Source organism: Pan troglodytes, chromosome 15 (assembly GCF_028858775.2).
Source record: "Pan troglodytes isolate AG18354 chromosome 15, NHGRI_mPanTro3-v2.0_pri, whole genome shotgun sequence".
Taxonomy (NCBI): Eukaryota; Metazoa; Chordata; class Mammalia; order Primates; family Hominidae; genus Pan; species Pan troglodytes.
In genome coordinates, this window is record NC_072413.2 from 55,840,166 (window position 1) to 55,860,550 (window position 20,385).

Below are 20,385 nucleotides of genomic sequence, written 5' to 3' on the forward strand. Positions count from 1 at the left end.
ATGGTTGAAGACTGCGGTGCTATACCAAAATCATGGAAGAATTGAGTGAATCTGTATACACTGCTCACTGAGGCTCCCAGGTTTCTTTCCTACTTGACTGTCAGAATGCTGGTGGTAAGCCAGGAGATTCAAAAAGCCTTCTATGAGCCAAGGGAGCAGATCTTAAGAAAATGATATTGAAGGTTCCCAAGGAAAAAGCCCAGCTGATTAACGGTAGAGTCATAATAGACAAGCTCTTTTGGGAGATGATTCTCCATGAGTCTTTCCTGCATTCCCACATATCATGTGCAGGCACTGACAGCTTTTTGTTCTGAACTATTGCTTCAAGAGCCTGGATAAGCAACAGATTTGAAGGGTAGAAATAAAGTTTCCCTCAAAAAGAGAAGGCAGGTTTGTTTGCTAACATCTCTTTCTGGGGCAAACATTGGGTAGGTTTGTTTGTAGGCCGTTATAAATGATTGGCATTTTCTAAGCTCAGGATTCCTCGACTGTCACACAAACCTACTATACATGCTGAGGATCCACCTTGGTTACTTCATATTGTCCCCGTGGAACTTGGGGAGCAAGGGGAACCAACATAAACATGAAATTCATGCTGCCTGCTGGAGTGTGAGTAATAAAGTCCTTTGAATCTGACCCAAGAGTCTCATGTCTTTTGCCAGCATCTGTGAAACTGTAGCATGATAACTTGATAATTTGAAAGTGGTATATAATGCCAGACCCTTCATAGTTCTTGACCACTTCAGCCATTCTCACAGATTATAAACAGTTTTTGAGTCCTTCACTCTAGAATATAAGCACATAAAAAAGAATCACAACATATCCAAGAATACTGACTAACGATTTTATTGTTGTTGTTGCTGCCCAGGCTGGAGTGCAGTGGCATGATCTCGAGCTCACTGCAACCTCCACCTCCTGGGTTCAAGCGATCCTGCTGCCTCAGCCCCCATAGTAGCTGGGATTATAGGCATGCGCCACCATGCCCAGCTAGTTTTTGTATTTTTAGTAGAGATGGGGTTTCGCCATGTTGGCCAGGCTGGTCTCGTACTCTTGACCTCAGGTGATCCACCTGCCTTGGCCTCCCAAAGTGCTGGGATTATAGGCATGAGCCACCAAGCCCAGCCCACAAAAATTTTTTTTAAATTTTAAAACAACTTGTAGGAAACAGACCATTCAGGGGAAGAAAACTTTGTAAAATATAGTATTGATATCCTTAAGGAGATAAGAGAAGATATTCTATCCATAAAACAAGAATAAAATGCTATATTTTTAAGAGAAATATTCAGAAAACAAAAGAGTTACTAAAACTTTAATAAAACTTGAAGTGAAAAACTTAATAGAAGAGTTTAAAAATAAAGTACAACATATAGACAAAGGGATAGAAAACAGGAGAGAAAAGGTTAGAACCTGTGTACTTCATTACAGCATCAGCCATTACATCAGAAACCATACCTCTCAAATTCATACTGCTTAAGCCAATATAAGCAGAGGTTTCTTTACTTTCTAACTGACTATCACATTCTAACTGACTGTCAAGCAAAAGAATACACACACACACCCCTGAGGAAACTTTGGAAACCAGTACGTCTTGGTAAAGGATACACTGGTTTGCAGTCTGGAGCCACAGATAAAGATGGAAGCAGTGACTTTATCAAATAAAACTATCTCCCCAAACCTGCCCATTTGCCATAATTTAGATGCAAATATTAAAGATACCAGCCACTATGCTAATTTCCCCTCAGCAAACAACCAGATATCTCACAATATTTCTAACTCCTGACTCTCTGTATGTGTATATGAATGTCATTGAAAAATAAAATCTATTCTGTAAGCCTTTTAGGACACATGAAAAGTTGCAATGTCAAGCAAAACTGTACTTGGGGAGAAAAGTAGGTTGTGCTGCTTTGGAAATGAAAGTAGTTTTGCACATTAATATGACTTGCTGCCTTACACATCAGCATGTAGTGGCACCTGAAATATTGTCAGTAATCCTACAAGAAACCTATTCTACTGTCTTGAAAGTAAAAGTCAACTCCATTAGAGCCAGGGTCAAAATTATCACCTCCTCAAGAATTTTGTTTTTAATCAAGAAAATGTGGAGTTCTTCTTCACTACCTAGAAGCTGCTTTGCTTCTGGAAACCATGATTGAAATCTTTAACTGGCATTTGGGAAGACATTTGTATCACTTTTGAGAAAAAAAGGAAGCCCATTCATAGAACAATTCAGTAAGGAGAAACTGATTCATAGCTTTTCTTACTTTATGGATATAACATGATACTTTTTTTCATTTAAAGCTTCACAGTCACCATTATAATGCAGCTGGAAACTGCAAGTTCTTTTGGAAACACTGTTTCTCAGAAAACTAAGGATCCAGAGTGACGATGTGTCATAAAATGTCTTCTCTGTAGATCAACAATCCAAGGGTACCTAGGTATACTGCAGGATATGTTTGAAGGACAATTCTGCTTGGATGACCTTAACATTGAAACAGATTCATCATTCTTTTCTTGTAGACAAAGACTGCATGGATGGTTTTTGAGGCCTTGCCTCAAGGATGATCCCATTGACTTGAATACTAATGAAATAATATGACATTAATTCAACTTGTAGGATCAGGAAATCTGGCATTTCTTGAAACATGTCCACCCTCTTCCTGCAAAAAAGCTAGTAGATCTCTAATTTCATTTGCTATCTCATATCCTTGTGAGTCAACATTTTTAGAAGGTGTTAAGACTCCCAGCACATTGAAGAAAACTGGGTGTCATGCACATTGTCATGCCTAAGACCACTGCAAAATTTTAGCTTTTTATTAGTCCAACCACAAGAGCTTTCTCACTAAAATTTACTTTTAAATAAAACTAAAGTTCACTTATATTTTAACAAATTTAAATTATTTCCATCTTCCAGATATTACCATTAAATTTTGCATACATTATTATGAAATTTAAACATAGATAAAAATCAGTGGAATTATTTTATAGCCTGTACTTGTGAAGTAAACTTCCAATGTAATAAACTGCATGAAAATGTTTGGTGTATATGTGCATTTGGGGGATAGGTGAGTAGTTCATAGATCAGATTTTCAAAGATTTCTGTATCTCCAACATGTTAAATATAGAAATGCTAGAAACCACTGTTATACACTGTAAAACATTCTCTAAGCTAGTATGCAATTATGATGTCAAGTTAAACATCAATTTAATCCTTAGTCACCTTGAAAACTAGCAGTTAAATTTTCAAATGTAATCTGATCCAAGCCCTAAAATGTGTGCCAGGAAGTTCCTATAAAATTGAACTTTTCAAGTTTAATGCACTAAAAGCCTACCTGAGAGACATGACAAGTAAATGCAATCTGGTACTCTGGATTGGGTCTTAGAACAGAATGAGAACCTTAATTGAAAAACTGGTGAAATCCAAATAAAATCTAGAGTTTAATTAATTATAATGCACCAGTGTTGGTTTCTTCATTTCTGGCAAATGTACCATGCTAATGAAAAGTGTTAACTGAGTGAGGAAGCTGAGTGAGGGGTTACGGGAACTCTCTGTATTATCATTGCAACTTTTCTGAAAAATTTAAAAATATTCCAAATAAAAATATTATCTTGGAAAAAAGAAGCCTATTTGATATTTTCAACAAGGCTTAATCACTCATCCAGCCAATATTTATGGAGTGCCCAAGCACTGTTCTTTGTGCTGGTCATACGGTGCTGAACGAAATAGATCCATCCCTACCTACTCTTAGGGACATAAGAATCTAATGGGCAGAAAAGCATTAAACAGTCACAAAAGTGAAGATAAATTGCATTAGCCACTTGTGGTAAGTGCTATAAAGAAAAAGTACATGAGAGGATAGAGGTGCAAAGCTGGAAAGGGCTCTCAGAGGTGGTGGCACTTAATATGAGACCTGAGGAATGTTGAGGGGCCAGACAGTTCACACCACCAGGAAGAGGGGAGAGCTTGTTCATCATCTTAGATGAATGAAAGAGCCTGGAACAGGAACCAGTAAAACCAAAACATAATAAGGTCATGAAAGTGTGGTGGCAGCTAAAGAATCAGACCTTGTAAGATCTTATAAACTGCATTCAGAGTTTTATAGTTTTCCAAAGAAATACAGGAGGCCACTAACGACTTTAACCAGAGGAATGGCATGATCCAGTGAATGCTTCTGAAAGGTGATCATGGTTCCTACACAGATGTGGACTAGAAAGGAACAAGACAAGCAGCTCCAGCTTCAAGCACTTGCAATTTTCAAAAAGTTCTTAACTTCTAAGCACCTTTGTTCTAAAAAGTCTGTGGGAATAATAATGTCACTTTAGATGCAGTGCCACTTCTTCAGACCCTGTCACCATAACTCCAGGAGGGAAGATGGTGCCTCAATAGCCTCCAACTCACTGGATTTGGATCTGTCCTCTAGAATGCCTATAGCTGAACATGGGCTTCAACAAAAACACAAAATAGATACCAAAGGCACATGACTTGGAGTTTAGTAAGATATTAGCAGGAAAAACCTGAAGGCTCTAACGCTCTTAGGAATCTCTGCTTCACAAGGCATAAAGAATTCTTCTTATGTCTGGTTTTCAGTACCATGAAACCATTATTGACATCTCACTGGTGCCATCTTGGCATTAGCCTAGGTCTAAATACAGCAAATCTCAGACTGCAGGATAGTGTAATGTTCAATCTCTGTTTAAATATACCATGTTAAATGTCATCCTCAATTACTGTACATTGAATCGGAAAGACCTGTTGTATTGCCCTATCTGACCTAGAAAAAGAAATATGTCTTCCAAACTTGATGTAACCAGTGGCACTTCAATGAAGCTTAACAAGTAGTCTGCAGTGCTAGATGGGCACTCTTAAACAGAATTCTCAAGGACTTATACTCTAAATAGACACTTGGATTTTCCCAGTTTCTAGGATGATACAGTATCTATAAGTTCATTAAATATCTAGATTCACTCTAAGGGCTCTCAGGGCCAGAAGAAAGAAAAGATGGAATCTTGATTGAAGCCTATAATTTGATATAAAAAATGCAATGTTCTGTGAACCAAATAGCTATTAAGTTAAGTGTCAAACCAATTGCCCTGTTTCTCTAAACTATCATCTCTTCCCTCATACAGTCAATAGGGTTACAGAAGAGGGCCTCTGGCAGCCATGATTGGGAAACTTGACCCTGCTCCAAACCGCCACCATCAATAGGGTCAAGAGTGTGCATGTGATATAAATTGGGCCAAAATGTCTCTTTCCCCAGGAATCTGGATTTAGAAGTATGAGATTCTCGCTCAATCTGTCTGCTCTCTTGAATAGAGGACACGTAAACACTGGAACTGCTGGCAGTGGCTATTTTTGACCATTTGGACAAGGAAATAGAGAAAGCCAGCCTGAAGCAAGAGATAAGAATGGGGAGCATGTGCCAGAGAAAAAGAGATGAAAGACAGAGCAAGAAGTCTTCCTGTTTTCCCCACAGCCCTCCAGGACCTGATTTCAGCCTATACCATCTTACCCCTCCCCTTCAAACCCACGAGAGACTCCCCGGTGTCTTTTCAATAGCTCCCATTTTGCTTAAGCTAGTTCAAGTGGAGTCTTGTGACTAGAAACCAAACAAACCATCACTAATACTCCACATCTTTCCATTTTACTTAGTCTCAAATGGCATAGAACCAGCTTGCCAAATTCTTTAAGCCAAAATCCTTGAAAGGAGAATCCAATTCCAGCCTCTCAAAGCAGATAAATGAAAATCAATGAAAAAATGCTTATCCTGAAATGTTAGGTGGGAAAAAAAGCAGGACACAAAATTGTATTGTAACTACACTACAGTTTATATTTCTCAATAAATCAAGAAATGAAGTCCTGTATGCCTTAGGAAAACTGGAAAGGAATTAACCAAAATAACAGTACTTGTGTTAGGGTAACAAGATTATTTCCCTTTTCCTTTACATTTCTCTGTGTCTTGAAGTAGTTAAATGCTTTATAATTTTTTTAAAAAACTATAACTTCAAAGACTATGTAGAAACATGTAAATACGTTTGTAACATAATGATATATTTTTAAAAGAAGAACATAAAATAGGCTGTCTGTTACATTTGTGGCTACATACATAGCTAAAAAAAGAACTGTCTTTTTAACACTCCACGTATGAAAGGAACAATGCTACTTCCAATGGACTATTCCCGAATTAACTCTCAGCCTTCACTTCCTCCCCACCTGTTTGCCCTCACTATCCCATCTTCACCCCATCCTACCCAAGCTATCCATCTTCAGCTGAGATTCCACATTTCCCTGCTACCTCTCTCCCAACTTCACCCTATTTTGGTGCCTGAGTACCTGCATGCATCTGCAGACATGTAGACCCATTCTGCCACTCACTGGCTGTTGATTTGCCTCATCTCTTTTAGTTCAGTCCATTTGGAATCACCTCATCACAGATGGCTTCCAGCCCATTTTAAATAAGCTATGCCAAGAGGCAATCCAGGTAGAACCACCCCTTTCTGTTTTAGCACTAGACAAGCCAGAAAATTGGTAAAGAGTAGAAAGTAACAACCAAAAATAAAAACCATTGTGAACTTGGACAATTTATACTTGTGTTTAAGTTACTGTGGCATAATTTTTAATAACAACAATTTAAAATACAATTATGGGTTTGATCAAAAAATAAATGGTAAGCCATCTACTTACAAGCAAAAAGTGAGCATGGTTCTTTGAAGTCATAAAACTGATTCTATTCATTTCCTCATAATTATAACAGCTTCCATACATTGAACTGGATGTTGTTCCAGACACTCAATAAACATTATCTTACATAATCCTCTCAACTACCTGTGAGGCAACTATTATCATTCCCATTTTATAGGAACAAAACTGTTGATCTGAGAGGAGGTTAAAGAAACTATCATCAGAGTAAACCGGCAACCTACAGAATGGGAGAAAATTTTTGCAATCTATCCACCTGACAAAGGACAAATATCCAGAAGCTACAAAGAACTTAAACAAATTTACAAGAAAAAAACAAACAACCCCTTCAAAAAGTGGGCAAAGAATATGAACAGACACTTCTCAAAAGAAGACATTTATGCAGCCAAGAAACATATGAAAAAATGCTCACCATCACTGGTCATTAGAGAAATGCAAATCAAAACCACAATGAGATAGCATCTCACACCAGTTAGAATGGCGATCATTTAAAAGTCAGGAAACAACAGGTGCTGGAGAGGATCTGGAGAAATAGGAATGCTTTCACACTGTTAGTGGGAGTGTAAATTAGTTCAACCATTGCGGAAGACAGTGTGGCGATTCCTCAAGGATCTAGAACTAGAAATACCATTTGACCTAGCAATCCCATTATTGGGTATATACAACAAAAGATTATAAGTCATTCTACTATAAAGACTTACGCACACGTGTGTTTATTGTGGCACTATGCACATTAGCAAAGACTTGGAACCAACCCAAATGTCCATAAATGATAGACTGGATTAAGAAAATGTGGCACATATACACCATGGAATACTATGAAGCCATCAAAAAGGATGAGTTCATGTCCTTTTCAGGGACATGGATGAAGATGGAAACTATCATTCTCAGCAAACTATCACAAGAACAGAAAAACAAACACCACATGTTCTCACTCATAAGTGAGAGTTGAACAATGAGAACACATGGACACAAGGCAGGGAACATCACACACTGTCGGGGGTTGCTGTGTTGCCCAGGCTGGAGTGCAATGGCATGATCTTGGCTCACTGTAACCTCCGCCTCCCAGGTTCAAGTGATTCTCCTGTCTCTACCTCCCAAGTAGCTGGGATTACAGGCATGCACCACCATGCTCAGGGGGCATGTCAGGGGGTGGGGGAGCTAGCATTAGGAGAAATACCTAATGTAGGTAATGGGTTGATGGGTGCAGCAAACCACCGTGGCACATGTATAGCTATGTAACAAAACTGCACATTCTGTACATGTACCCCAGAACTTAAAGTATGTTAAAAACATGGCAACAAGTAGCATAGCAGGAGTATAGATCTAGGTCTTTCTGTTGCCAAAGTTTGTGGTCTTTGCATTAGACCTTGTAGCCACAAACCAGGTCTTAGATAGGTTTTCAAAATAAGGTACATCTAAAATTTAATGTTAAATCCAAGTATTAGCTAGTGAAAGTGGTATTTTGCATTACAAATATCCAGTTTATATGTAAATTTATATTTTAAATGCAAAATACACACCAGAATAAACACTGTAAAAACTACCACACTATCTACCATCAATAACATATACAACGATATTTAGTATTAACATAGACCTTATATGTTCTAATTTAAAACCATATTACAAAATACTTCTCAAAACCACATATTAATGGTACTTATTTGTTACTGTTTACAAAACACTTCCTCTCATACATAAAGAGGCACAAATCTTACTCTCAGGGTATAAACATAATATGAACAAGGATAGATATTTATTGCACTTATTTCACTGTAATAGAGAATTTCATAACTTGTCCCAGTTAAAGTGCATAAGAGTTATACAGTATTAATATTGTACCAGGAAGATCAATACTAACAACTTCAAAAGAAGAAAGAGAAGAAACCACATTTTCTTTCTTATGATTCAGTAACTTTATTCTACTCTGTGTTTTTTAAAAATTGCCTTTTCCTTGGCCAGGCACGGTGGCTCACGCCTGTAATCCCAGCACTTTGGAAGGACAAGGCGGGTGGATCACCTGAGGTCAGGAGTTCGAGACCAGCCTGGCCAACATGGTGAAACCCCGTCTCTACTAAAAAATACAAAAAATTAGCTGGGCATGGTGGTGCATGCCTGTAATCCCAGCTACTCGGGAGGTGGAGACAGGAGAATCACTTGAACCTGGGAGGCGGAGGTTGCAGTGAGCCAAGATCATGCCATTGCACTCCAGCCTGGGCAACACACCAAGACTTCATCTCAAAAAAAAAAAAAAAAGTTGCCTTTTCCCCCATTGAAGCACAGAAAATCTTAAGAAGGAAGTAAGGATGCACAAATGCAGAAGTTACAACCAGGCAGGTAAAATGATCATAAAACACCATTTAGTGTATTCTCATTCTTTAAAGTACATCTATTTGATTCATTCATTGCTGGTATTTTTTTTCTTTTTCTCTAATCACTACTACCATCATGTACTCTTTCTTTTTCTGTGTGAAAATAATTAGCTCTCTAATTTCTTCAAATGGAACTAAATATTTCATTCGTTAGCACAATAAACTTTATTGAGCAACAAAATATACCACTTTGCCTAAAATAAAATAAAGATAAATCCCCTGCTCTCCCCAAGCTCTATGGGTGAGATAGTTTTGTGCAAAGCAAAAAGCCCAAAATAGTGTGTTAAATGCTGGAGCAGAGGTGAATACACAGCATTACAGGAGCACAGAGGGAGGATTAGCCAGCCTGGGGCATTTGGGAAGCTTTACAGAGGACAGCACATTTAAACTGCACTTCTAAAGATAAATAGGAGCTTTCTGCAGGGTGATGAAGGAGACAGAGAGGGAGCACTGGGGCCAAAGTGCAGTAAAGCACTGAGAAGCAAAAGAGCATGGGCACAATAATGTCATTAAAACAATGAGCTGCCATCATCACTGGCCATCAGAGAAATGCAAATCAAAACCACAGTGAGATACCATCTCACACCAGTTAGAATGGCAATCATTAAAAAGTCAGGAAACAACAGGTGCTGGAGAGGATGTGGAGAAATAGGAACACTTTTGCACTGTTGGTGGGACTGTAAACTAGTTCAAGCATTGTGGGAGACAGTGTGGCGATTCCTCAAGGATCTAGAACTAGAAATACCATTTGACCCAGCCATCCCATTACTGGGTATATACCCAAAGGATTATAAATCATGCTGCTATAAAGACACATGCACACGTATGTTTATTGTGGCACTATTCACAATAGCAAAGACTTGGAACCAACCCAAATGTCCATAAATGATAGACTGGATTAAGAAACTGTGGCACGTATACACCATGGAATACTATGAAGCCATCAAAAAGGATGAGTCCATGTCCTTTGTAGGGACATGGATGAAGCTGGAAACCATCATTCTCAGCAAACTATCGCAAGGACAAAAAACCAAACACTGCATGTTCTCACTCATAGGTGGGAATTGAACAATGAGAACACTTGGACACAGGAAGGGGAACATCACACACCAGGGCCTATTGTGGGGTTGGGGGAGTGGGGAGGGATAGCATTAGGAGATATACCTAATGTAAATGACGAGTTAATGGGTGCAGCACACCAACATGGCACATGTATACATATGTAACAAACCTGCACATTGTGCACATGTACCCTAGAACTTAAAGTATAATTTTAAAAAAAGGAGAAAAAAAAAAGAATTACTATTAAAAAAAAAAAGAAAGAAAAGAACCAATGAGCTGCATGATGAGACTATGACCAGAGTGTGCGAAGACCATATGGGATATAAGATCTAAAAGGAAAGTTGGGCCAATGCAGTAGCTCACACCTGTAATCCCAGTGCTTTGGGAGGCCGAGGTGGGAGGAGTGGGAGGATCACTTGAAGGAGTTTGAGACCAGCCTGGGTAACATAGCAAAACCTGATCTCTAAAATAATAATAATAATAATAATAATTAATTAGCTGTGTGATGGTATGCACCTGTAGTCCTACTCAGGAGGCTGAGGTGGGAGGATGGCTTGGGCCCAGGAGTTTAAGGCTGCAGTAAACTATAATTGCACCACTGCACTACCAGCCTGGGTGACAGAGTAAGACGCTATCTCTTAAAAAGAAAGGGGGCTTAGGGGGAGGAAGAGAGAGAGAGGGAGGAAGACAGAGCAAGAGAAATAAAAGGAAAAGTTGGACTAAAAATTCAACAACTAGTGATTGGTGAAGTAGATTAAAGTGCTTGCATATATGGAAGACTATATGCATTCACTATAATTTAAGTTATTACAAACAATATAGACCAACAAGATAAATGTTCAGTACAAAACAAAAGCCACTTGCGTGTGTCCATGGGCATAAAAAAGACTGAAAGGATATATAGCAAAATGTTAACACTAATCATCTCTGGTAGTGGAATTATGAGTAATTTTGTTTTAATCTCCCTTTGCTCTCTGCCTTCCAGATTTTCTGCATTAAGCATGTATTACTTAGGCAATTAGAGAATTGTGGTGTAGGGGGGAGAAATGTGTGCTAAAATAGAACAATATAAGCTGGGTTCAGATTGTGGCATGCTAAGTAATTTGGACTTTATTCCACAGAAAGTGAAAAATTACTTCAGGTATTTGATCAGGGGTTTGAGATGAACACATCTGCACTGTGGGGAAGTAAATATTTTTAAGGTGTGTATGCTGGATTGGAAGGACTTGAGGCTGGGCAAAAGATGTGATGGATAGAAGGCAGTGATCGCAGGACTGGAAAACACATATATGGGGTAAAACGCACAGGATTCATTAACTGATTATAGGGCAAGGGGAAAGGGCAGAAGCTGAGGATAACTCAGAGTTTCTAGCTTGGGCAATTGGTTGGATATAGACATTAGAAGCTGAAATGCATAATGAGAAGGAAAAGGTACATTTTAAGGACAGAATGATGATTTTGGTTTTATGTGTGACATGGCTGGAGGACATTCAGGTAGAATGTTCGAAGGAATTTTGAAATACAGGTGTAGGTTCAGAAAAAGTGGGCCTAGAAGTACAGACACACTAAAGATGGTAATGCCATGGGATTAAATGAGCTCACTCAGGGAAGGCAGAAAGTGAGAGGACACAGCTGAAGCTAGAACTTTGGGGAATGCTAAGTCATAGCAGCCGTCCAAGCACCCAGAGAGCCAAGAGAGCCAGAAGCGGGTAGAGTTCTTTTTGAAATGGGGATGATACCAGAGCTGGTACCAAAGTAAAAGGGAAAATATTTACTACAAATTGCAGCTTCCAATAGACAACCATCATAGAACCTGATCACTAATGGAGTATAGAAAAAACAAAAGGCCAACAGGTACAAAGGCACAGAACAAAGAGAGGCAACTGTTTACCAAAGGTGGGTGAAGAGAGGTGAAGTAAATGCACTCCTTTACTGATACCTTTCCAGGGAAGGTGGGACTGTTTTGAAAGCTGTCAAAGCTGACCTACTGCATGGCTGTCCTAAAACAGTGATTTCAACTCTCTTTTTCACAGACAAGAAAATCCATGTCCACCAAGAGGTGTCCCAAGTCTCAGAGCCAGTTGCTGGCAGGTTTAAGGATATAATTAATTTCCAAACCACTAGGGTTTAATTCAACCATACATCAACACACTGTTTCCCTAGACAAACACACAAAAAAGAATACTCACCCCAAAAATATCAATAATGGAATACAATAAAACATGAATGAATTTATCCTTTCATTTGACTTATGGAAATGAATTAAATTTCTTATAGCATACAACCCACCACCTCCTACCTTTCCAGCTAACTTCCACTACTCTTTGATTCTACTGAGACCTCTAATTCATGGACCCTACCATCTGTTCCCTGTCCCTAATTATCTAGATTTCCTCTTCTCTGCTTACCAGGTTTAAATTCCATGATCAATCATTTTATTAATACAACTCTTTTGTATACAACTCCGTTGTCCCTATTTTTTAATACCCATTGGATAATCGGTAACTCTGGTTATATCCTTATCTCTACTTGTTCCATGCCTTTACTGTGTTAATGAATGAGCCAACCTACTGGCTAGTCTTACTTTAAATTTGTGACCAAAAACTTTAAACGGACCCTTAAGGCTGCCAGACAACCTGAGCGCACTTGCCCAGTCCATTCACTCTCCCTACTTGTTTTAACTATTCATACCTTCTCTATCCTCCAGCCTCTACCATGTCCTCCACCATCCTCACTCTCATTTGGTGATCTCTCTTCCTACTTGGAGAAGACTGCAGCAACCAGAAGAGAACCTCAACAGACTCCCACCATCTCAGTTATACACTTTCCCAAACGGGCCCCACACACCTTACCCTATATCCATGTTCCTATCTAAGGCAATGTCCCTTCTCTTGTGCACTAGTTTCCATACACTATCTCTCCAACTTCATTAATTTTTCTTTCTCTATTGAATCATTCTCATTTGCATGCAAACTTGCTCTTATTTCTCCAATCTTTAAAGAAAGAAAAACTTTCTTGAGCCTGATTCCTCCATTTCTTCTGCTCCCCTTTGCACAAAAATCCTTGCAGAGTCATCTATACTCACAGTTTCCAATTCTTCCCTCTAATTCTCTCTTATACACATTCTAATCCATTTTATCTATCCTTATGTGCTCTTGTCAACATTCTTGTCAAGATCACCCATGACCTTTAATTGTCAAATTCAATCGGTCTTCTTTTTACTTGACCTTTCAATAGCATTGGACTCAGCTAATCTCTTCCCCTTCAAACTCTTTATTTACTGGCTTCCAGGGTATCACATGTTCCTGGTTTTCCTCCTATCTCCCTGGATGCTCCTTCTTGATCTCCTTTGATGGTTTTCTTCTTCTCCTGAACCTCTTAATGTCAGAATGTCTCAAAATTCAATCCTTCTGCCTCTTCTCTTCTCTATATGCATTCATTCCTTGGAGGTCTCATCCAGTCTTAGGCCTTAAATACCACCCAAGTACTGGCAAATCCTTAATTTATATCTCCAATCAGACATCTACTCTGAACTCTAAGCTTGCTCTACATCTCCAATTACATTTAGTATCTCTAAAACGTTATCCTTATCCCCTGACAATCCACCCCCCACCCCTTTCCAAAGTTTCTCTACCTTGAAACCTTCCACACTTCAGCTGATGGCAACTCAAACTTAGTCAAACCAGAAAAGATGCAGTCATTTTTTACTCCTCTCTTTCTTACAGATACCATATCCAATCTATCAGGGTACCCTATTGGCTCTAATTTCAAATATATGCAGACTCTGACCACCTTTCTCTTCTTCTACTGCTACAACTCTGGTTCAAGCCACCATCATGTCTCACCTACGTTATCACAATAACATACTAATTAGGTGTTTTCACCCTGTCCCAGTACAGCAGTGAGACTGATCTTTGTGTAGGATAAGTCACATCACTCTTCTCCCAAAACTCTTCAAATGCTCATTTCATTCAGAATACAAGCCAAAGGATTGACAATGACCTCTAAGGCCCTCCTTTATCTGCACTCCTGGATCCTCAGTGACCTCATCTCCAACCACTTTCCCAATTGTTCACTCCACTTCAGCCATACAGGCCTCCCTGCTGTTTCTCCAGCATGCTAGTTGTACTCTACCTCAGATCTTTGCACTAGCTATTCCCACTGCCCAGAATGTGTTCTTCTGGATGTCCATATGGCTAACTCCCTCATATCCTTCAGGTCTTTGCTGAATTGTTACTTCCTCAATGAGGACTTCCCTGATGAGCCTATTTAAAATTGTGATAATTTCTACCCCCAGAATATTTTATCCTTTTTATCCTGTTGTAATTTTTCAAAAGGCACTTATCACCTTGAAACATACTAAATAATTTATGTACTTGTTTATCTCTTTATTGTCTTGTTTGCTCCCACTAGAACTTAAGTTCTTAAAAGGAAAATACTTTTGTCTGTTTTGCTCATTGGTGTACTCCTGACACATAGGAGGTGCTCAATTAACACTTGTTGAATGAATGAATCTATTCCCTACCTAAGTAACCACACTACGCATTAATCATCTTTTTTTAAAAAATGTTTAAATAAATATAGAAACAGTGTCTCACTACATTGGTCAAGTTGGTCTTGAACTCCCGGCCTCAAGCAATCCTCCTGCCTTGGCCTCCCAAAGTGCTAGGATTACAGACATGAGCCACTGCACCCACCTTTAATCATCTTTGTATCCAGATTTCTTATTTATATTTACTCAATAACTGTTCATTAATTGAACAGGATAAATAAAACAAATGCCCTATTGCCCATTAAAGTACCTTCATTTATCTGAATTCTATCATGTTTCTTTTTTTGCATCAGCTTGACTACTAGAATTTTTTCTGAACAAGGTACAAGCAAACAGCAGGATGCATTAACAGAAGGCTTGATCTTCAGTGCATTTTCTTAGAGGTAAGTCCCCATCTATCTCCAAAAAGGTAAATGGCATAGATATCTAGAGATTGTCCTTCATATGTGATCAGACAGGAAATGAGAAAGTCACCTTGCTTTCACATATTATATATTCATCACTGTAGCCTTTTCTTAAGTATATTTTTCCAGACTTCCCCTAAGCTGTTGCTCATTCCCTGTAACAGCCAAATCAATTGACCATATTGTACTGGTTTGCTTCAGTGTGTTTGTTTACTAGTTGAAGCCTGCATTAGGACAGGGATTATTTCATGGTGCTCGGTTCCCTGGCCCTCCTCCAGCTTTCTCCTCTCTCAATCTCTCACTGTGCAAAATAGCAATCTTTCTCTACTTCCGAAAGCATGAGCATCCTGAGATTTATCTGACTATCACTTAATTCTCTCTTCTTGTGAGATTCTCTGCCTTCACTCTTTTAACTCTATGGTCTGAACTTAGGTAGGTAAGTGCCCATCACAAATAACTATGCCAAGTTAATCTTTATCCCTTTTGGCTACCAGTTATAGCCTTGGCCAGTGCTCTTCCCTTTTTTTGTCCTGTTATTGTATTGCAAATGAAGCATGTGCAGCTATTTGAGCAAGTACAAAAATATAATATGAACATGTCCTTATCTAAAATGTCACTTTTTCAGTATTCTTTTTGGGTTGTTCATTGTTAGCCAAAGTTCCATTGTCATAAAAATTACAATAATAAGCCACCCTGAGTCTTGTAATTTCACACACAGCTTCTACATTCTCTAAGCCACTAAAATCCCATGGTTCCTAATTAAAATATTCAAAGGTGAAAGTCAAGTAATTTCCACAAGATATATTAGTTCCTTTACTTATGTTTCCAGGGTTAAAAAAGAAATCCTTTGCCAATAAAAAAGGAGAAGTTTTTGAGTGTATAGTACTTCAAAGGGCATTCCACAGTGTGTTATTTTCTTTCCAGAAAATTCTAACACTATATAATTACTTTTGTATGGAAAATGAATAATTTAAGCCCCTAATGCTAAAAACAGCTAGACAGAAACCATCCAAATCAGATAGGCCTTTCCTGAAACCAGATGAAATATCGAACTAGAAAATATCTGTGTGAGAACAGCCCATGGAACAAAGCTCTTGAATTATTATTCAATAGAGAGGAAGCATGGTAGGGGAGAAAGTTACATGAAAAAATAGTGTTTTCTTGTCTTTGTGCCGGAATTTTTGTGGGTCCCACGCATCACAGAAACTGTAATGTTGATTGCACCCCAAATGTCATAGAAAAATACGTATCAGAAATGCATCTAGGAGCTTCCAAGCTTCTGACAACAATAACTGCAAAAACATCAATTAAGCTCCATCTATTGCAACAGAAATGCATTGATAAAGAAAAAAGCGAAAGCCCACCTGCATAGAAACTAAACCGCAGCTACTCCTCCAATTCGAAGAAAAATGAGCTGCACTTCAGTCGCCAGTAGAACTAATCCCAGCAAATATAGCTAGTGGGTTTGTGTACTGGGGGAGGGGGACTGCGAGCAGAGCACACCTCATCGCCCTCCCACCAAAACTGGTCCAAAAACGTGAAAGCATCCACGCCGCATGACCTCGCTTAGCTGGAAGAAAGCGGTGACCGCGACGTGCGGCGGGGGCGGGTGGCCCTGTCGCCTCCCCTTCTCAGACCCCACCCCCCGCACGCCCCCAGTCTTTTGCACGGGTCTCTGGCTCCAAGCTCTGGGGCTCGGAGACCTGAGCAGGTTCTTTTCTCTTCCCAGGGTGAAGAACCTCCTAAAGATATTGTAACCGGAGTAACTCCCGCGCTGGCAGCGTCTCAACAGCCCGGAGTGAACGAGCTGACCCCACCAGCGCCGGGACCCATGTCTGGGTGGGCCGCCCCCGCCAGCCCCACCCCCGAAGCTCCCCAGCCTGCGTCCCCAGCGCCCCGCACGCAGTAGGGGCTTTCGGGGCATGTATCCCCTAGGGCTGACTTTCCGCTAAGTGAACAGCCATGTTAGCCTCCTCCGGGCGTAAATCCACCAGGGTGAGCCGGCCCACGGCGGTCAGGAGCGCTCACCAGGTCCCCTCCGCACCTCCCCTCAAGGCTACGACTGTTTCCAAACTCCTGGGCGCACCCAGCCGGGCCCCTTGCCCTCTCACGGTTCAGCACCGAGGACAGCGGACATACTTTTCTCCCCGGGGGGTCCCCGCCTCCAGGAAGGCGGTGTTGACAGCGCCCGCAGGGCTGCAGGTGTCCGTACCGCGCGCCCGCCCGTCCGCATCTCCGCGGCACCCCTGCGCGCCCACCTCCCTTCCCCGCCTCGCGCAGGGCAGCCGCGCGGCGTCTTACTTTTCTGGCTGGAGTAACCTGGATAATAGCCATAGTAGCCGGTGATCCGCAGGATCCGGTCCTCGATAGTGGCCACCCCGTTGGGGGCCGCCTTGACATCCATAGAGAGCGCGGGGCGACGGCCCCGAGTGCGGCGGGGCGGAGAGCGCAGCGCGGGGCCCGGGAGCTGGTGCAGGTGCCGGAGCCGCTGGTGCTGATCTAGCAGCTCGTGCTCCCGCGCCCGGGCTCTGACTCCACCGCCCGGCGTAGCACCGGCTCCGCATCACAGCGGCGGCGGCGGCGGCGGCGACGGAGCGGCCCCCACTCGGGCCGGCCTCTCCGTCAGCCTGGCAGCTCTCCCGCGCGCCACCCGGAGCACTGCTGCCCGAATAGCGCCCCCTCACCTCCGACGCCCACCGCGGCCGGGGGCGGGTGTGGGCGCCCCACCTGGTCGCCAGCTTTCATCATTAACCCTTGCGCGATCCTTCCCGAAAACTAGACACCCCAACCCCACCTGATGAAAGGGATGTTTGGTCAGGGGGGGCGCGAGAGGAGAAGAGAAGGCGACGGTGGCCAGGGGCTCAGAGAAGGGTGTTGGGAGTGGGAGAAACCCAAGAGGGACTCATAGCTGTTAATGCGAGGAATTAACTCTGTCGCTCGGGGAGAAGACACTTCTGGGGCGCCCCGGTACTCGGTCCACGCTTGGCGTCTACACCACCTCTGGTCTGCTGATATGCAAGCATTCCCCCGCGTTAGTCAGTCCTTGCAACTTGTCTAGAAGACTGGGAATCTTTTTTTATGAAATGACAAGAAAATTAGTTCCCGGCAGGTGGTATATGGAGTGATTATCCGGGTTTTGCAGACGCAAAGACTGTAAGTGTTCAAGCCCTCAAGTCTGACTGTCCATACGGACCCTCCATCCTGCCACTGAAAAATGTCAAAGGCTTAGAAGATTCAGCTGCACACAGCACGTTTATTTTTCCAATTTCAAATGCTCTGAGGAGAAATGATTTTCTCCTTTATTGCCAAAAATATCAGGAGGGAAGTCCTTCAAACTGTAAATATCTGGACGAGTGAAAGTCTTAGCTACAGTCTAGAGCCTTTCCATTAGAGCAGAACATCCTTGAAGCTGTGTGTTCAGAGCGAACACCCTCCCCTCAGGTGTGTGGCTCTTCTGCTTTAGCCAGAGACCCAATGGGTTAGGGTCAGTGAGCAGTGGAGACGATTCCTCTGTTCATAGTCTGCAGACACAGCTTCCTGCAAAAAATAATAATAATGATAATAATTTTCAAAGTTTCATCTCAGAAATGAAAAGGTGGAGGTGGAGGGTTAGTGGAGAGGAGGGTCAGCTCATCAGCTTAGAGGCAATTTAGGTCCACCTTCCGTGCACAGCTGGCTTAAGACATCCCTGCCAGGTTTCATATTACTAAAGCTTAGGGAGAAGAAAAAAAGAGAAACATAAGTCGACTTCAATGCCCCTCTCAGAAACCTCCAGAGAACCTATCACACCATCCTGCCTCCAAGCATTTTCCACATTGTGTGTGGGCCCTTAAGAAGGAAGAAATACGCAATTCTTTTTCTAAAAGGTAAATTAGGTTTAAGCATATGAAAATGCAATATTAAATTTTACACTATGTTTTGGGTTTTCATCCAAACACAAAGCTTAGCACGGGATCTTGAGAGTGGAGTCAATCTGAGATTATTGTGGCTGGAAGGAGAGCTCATAAAGAAACCAATTTCCTCCTACACCTGTTTTCTGGGCTAGGAAAGATGGAAGGGTGGAAAGAGCTAAAAGGTCAAAAGGAACTAAAAGGAAAAACCAACACTAGTGCAATGATGGGGAGCTAGCCATATAAAGCAAAAATGAAAGCGTTATGCCTTTACACCCCCCCACGTGAAATAATATTCAGCACACTTTTGTTAGTTTTATTATTTCTGTGGCAAAATTATATCAAATGCATGTATTGCACATGGTAAAATGTGTTCATCACATATAATTTTAAATGTCACTTTTGTTTGAAGTTTCTATGAAAGATAAATTTTCCAATATTACATATATATTTTGATAATAGCCATCATAATCCATAGCACATTAATATATGTATCAGTAAGAGAGAAATTAGGAAACAATTCAAGCAAAAACCTTCTAATGTAACAGGAATATATATGTATACACATACATACACACACACATATGCATAGACTTAAAAACAAGTGGTTTTTCCCATTGCTTATAACTTATCTTGCCATAATTAATGTACTTAAATTATAAATAACAATTACTGTGTAAGTCATTACCTTCTTCCTGCTTTTGCTTTATTTTCATAAATCTCCATAGAAGTAGATAAAAATGTATTTAACTGGATCTGATCATTCATATAAACAGTAAATTCAGCATAAATTTAAATACTACAATGTAAACATACCCACAAGAGTCTATGTTTTCTTTTGAAAACGTAAAAATTTTCAGACTGACCTGGAAATAAATTTTAAAATAGCAAAGCACTTACAAATCTCTCTATAATCATCTGTAATAGGATGACCAAAATAGTAAATGCCAGCAAGTGCTATAATCTAGGCCACACTTTTAATGGAAGGAACTGAAATCCTACAATTATAAATTGATAAATAGTCAAAGGTAAATTTCTGCTAGTCATGAACACTCTTTGGCATACATGATAAAAGATGTTTTAATCTTTCAATAGTCATTTTAGACGTTATTAACAATTTACAGAAATTATTTTGAAGAAAGGATAATTTTTTTTTTTTTTTTTTGAGACGAAGTCTCACTCTGTCACCCAGGCTGGAGTGCAATGGTGCGATCTCGGCTCACTGCAACCTCCGCCTCCCGGGTTCAAGTGATTATCATGCCTCAGCCTCCCGAATAGCTAGGATTACAGGCACCCGACACCACGTCCAGCTAATTTTTTTGTATTTTTAGTAGAGATGGGGTTTCACCATGTTGGCCAGACTGGTCTCGAACTCCTGACCTCAGGTGATTCATCAAAGTGCTGGGACTAC

At 40.7% G+C, this 20,385-nt stretch overlaps 1 protein-coding gene across 2 annotated transcripts in view; it reads right to left on the bottom strand.

Annotated features, from left to right (window-relative positions):
* The window catches only part of SLC35F4 (solute carrier family 35 member F4), a 300,553-nt gene extending 282,798 nt beyond the window's left edge, over nucleotides 1–17,755 (bottom strand). For both annotated transcript variants that reach the window (XM_509971.7, XM_009427862.3), the window contains exon 1: nucleotides 17,386–17,755. In XM_509971.7, coding sequence (XP_509971.4) covers nucleotides 17,386–17,488 — 103 coding nt within the window. In that variant the 5' untranslated portion in view covers nucleotides 17,489–17,755. The remainder of the gene's footprint in view (nucleotides 1–17,385) is intronic.
* Nucleotides 17,756–20,385: the final 2,630 nt, after the last annotated feature.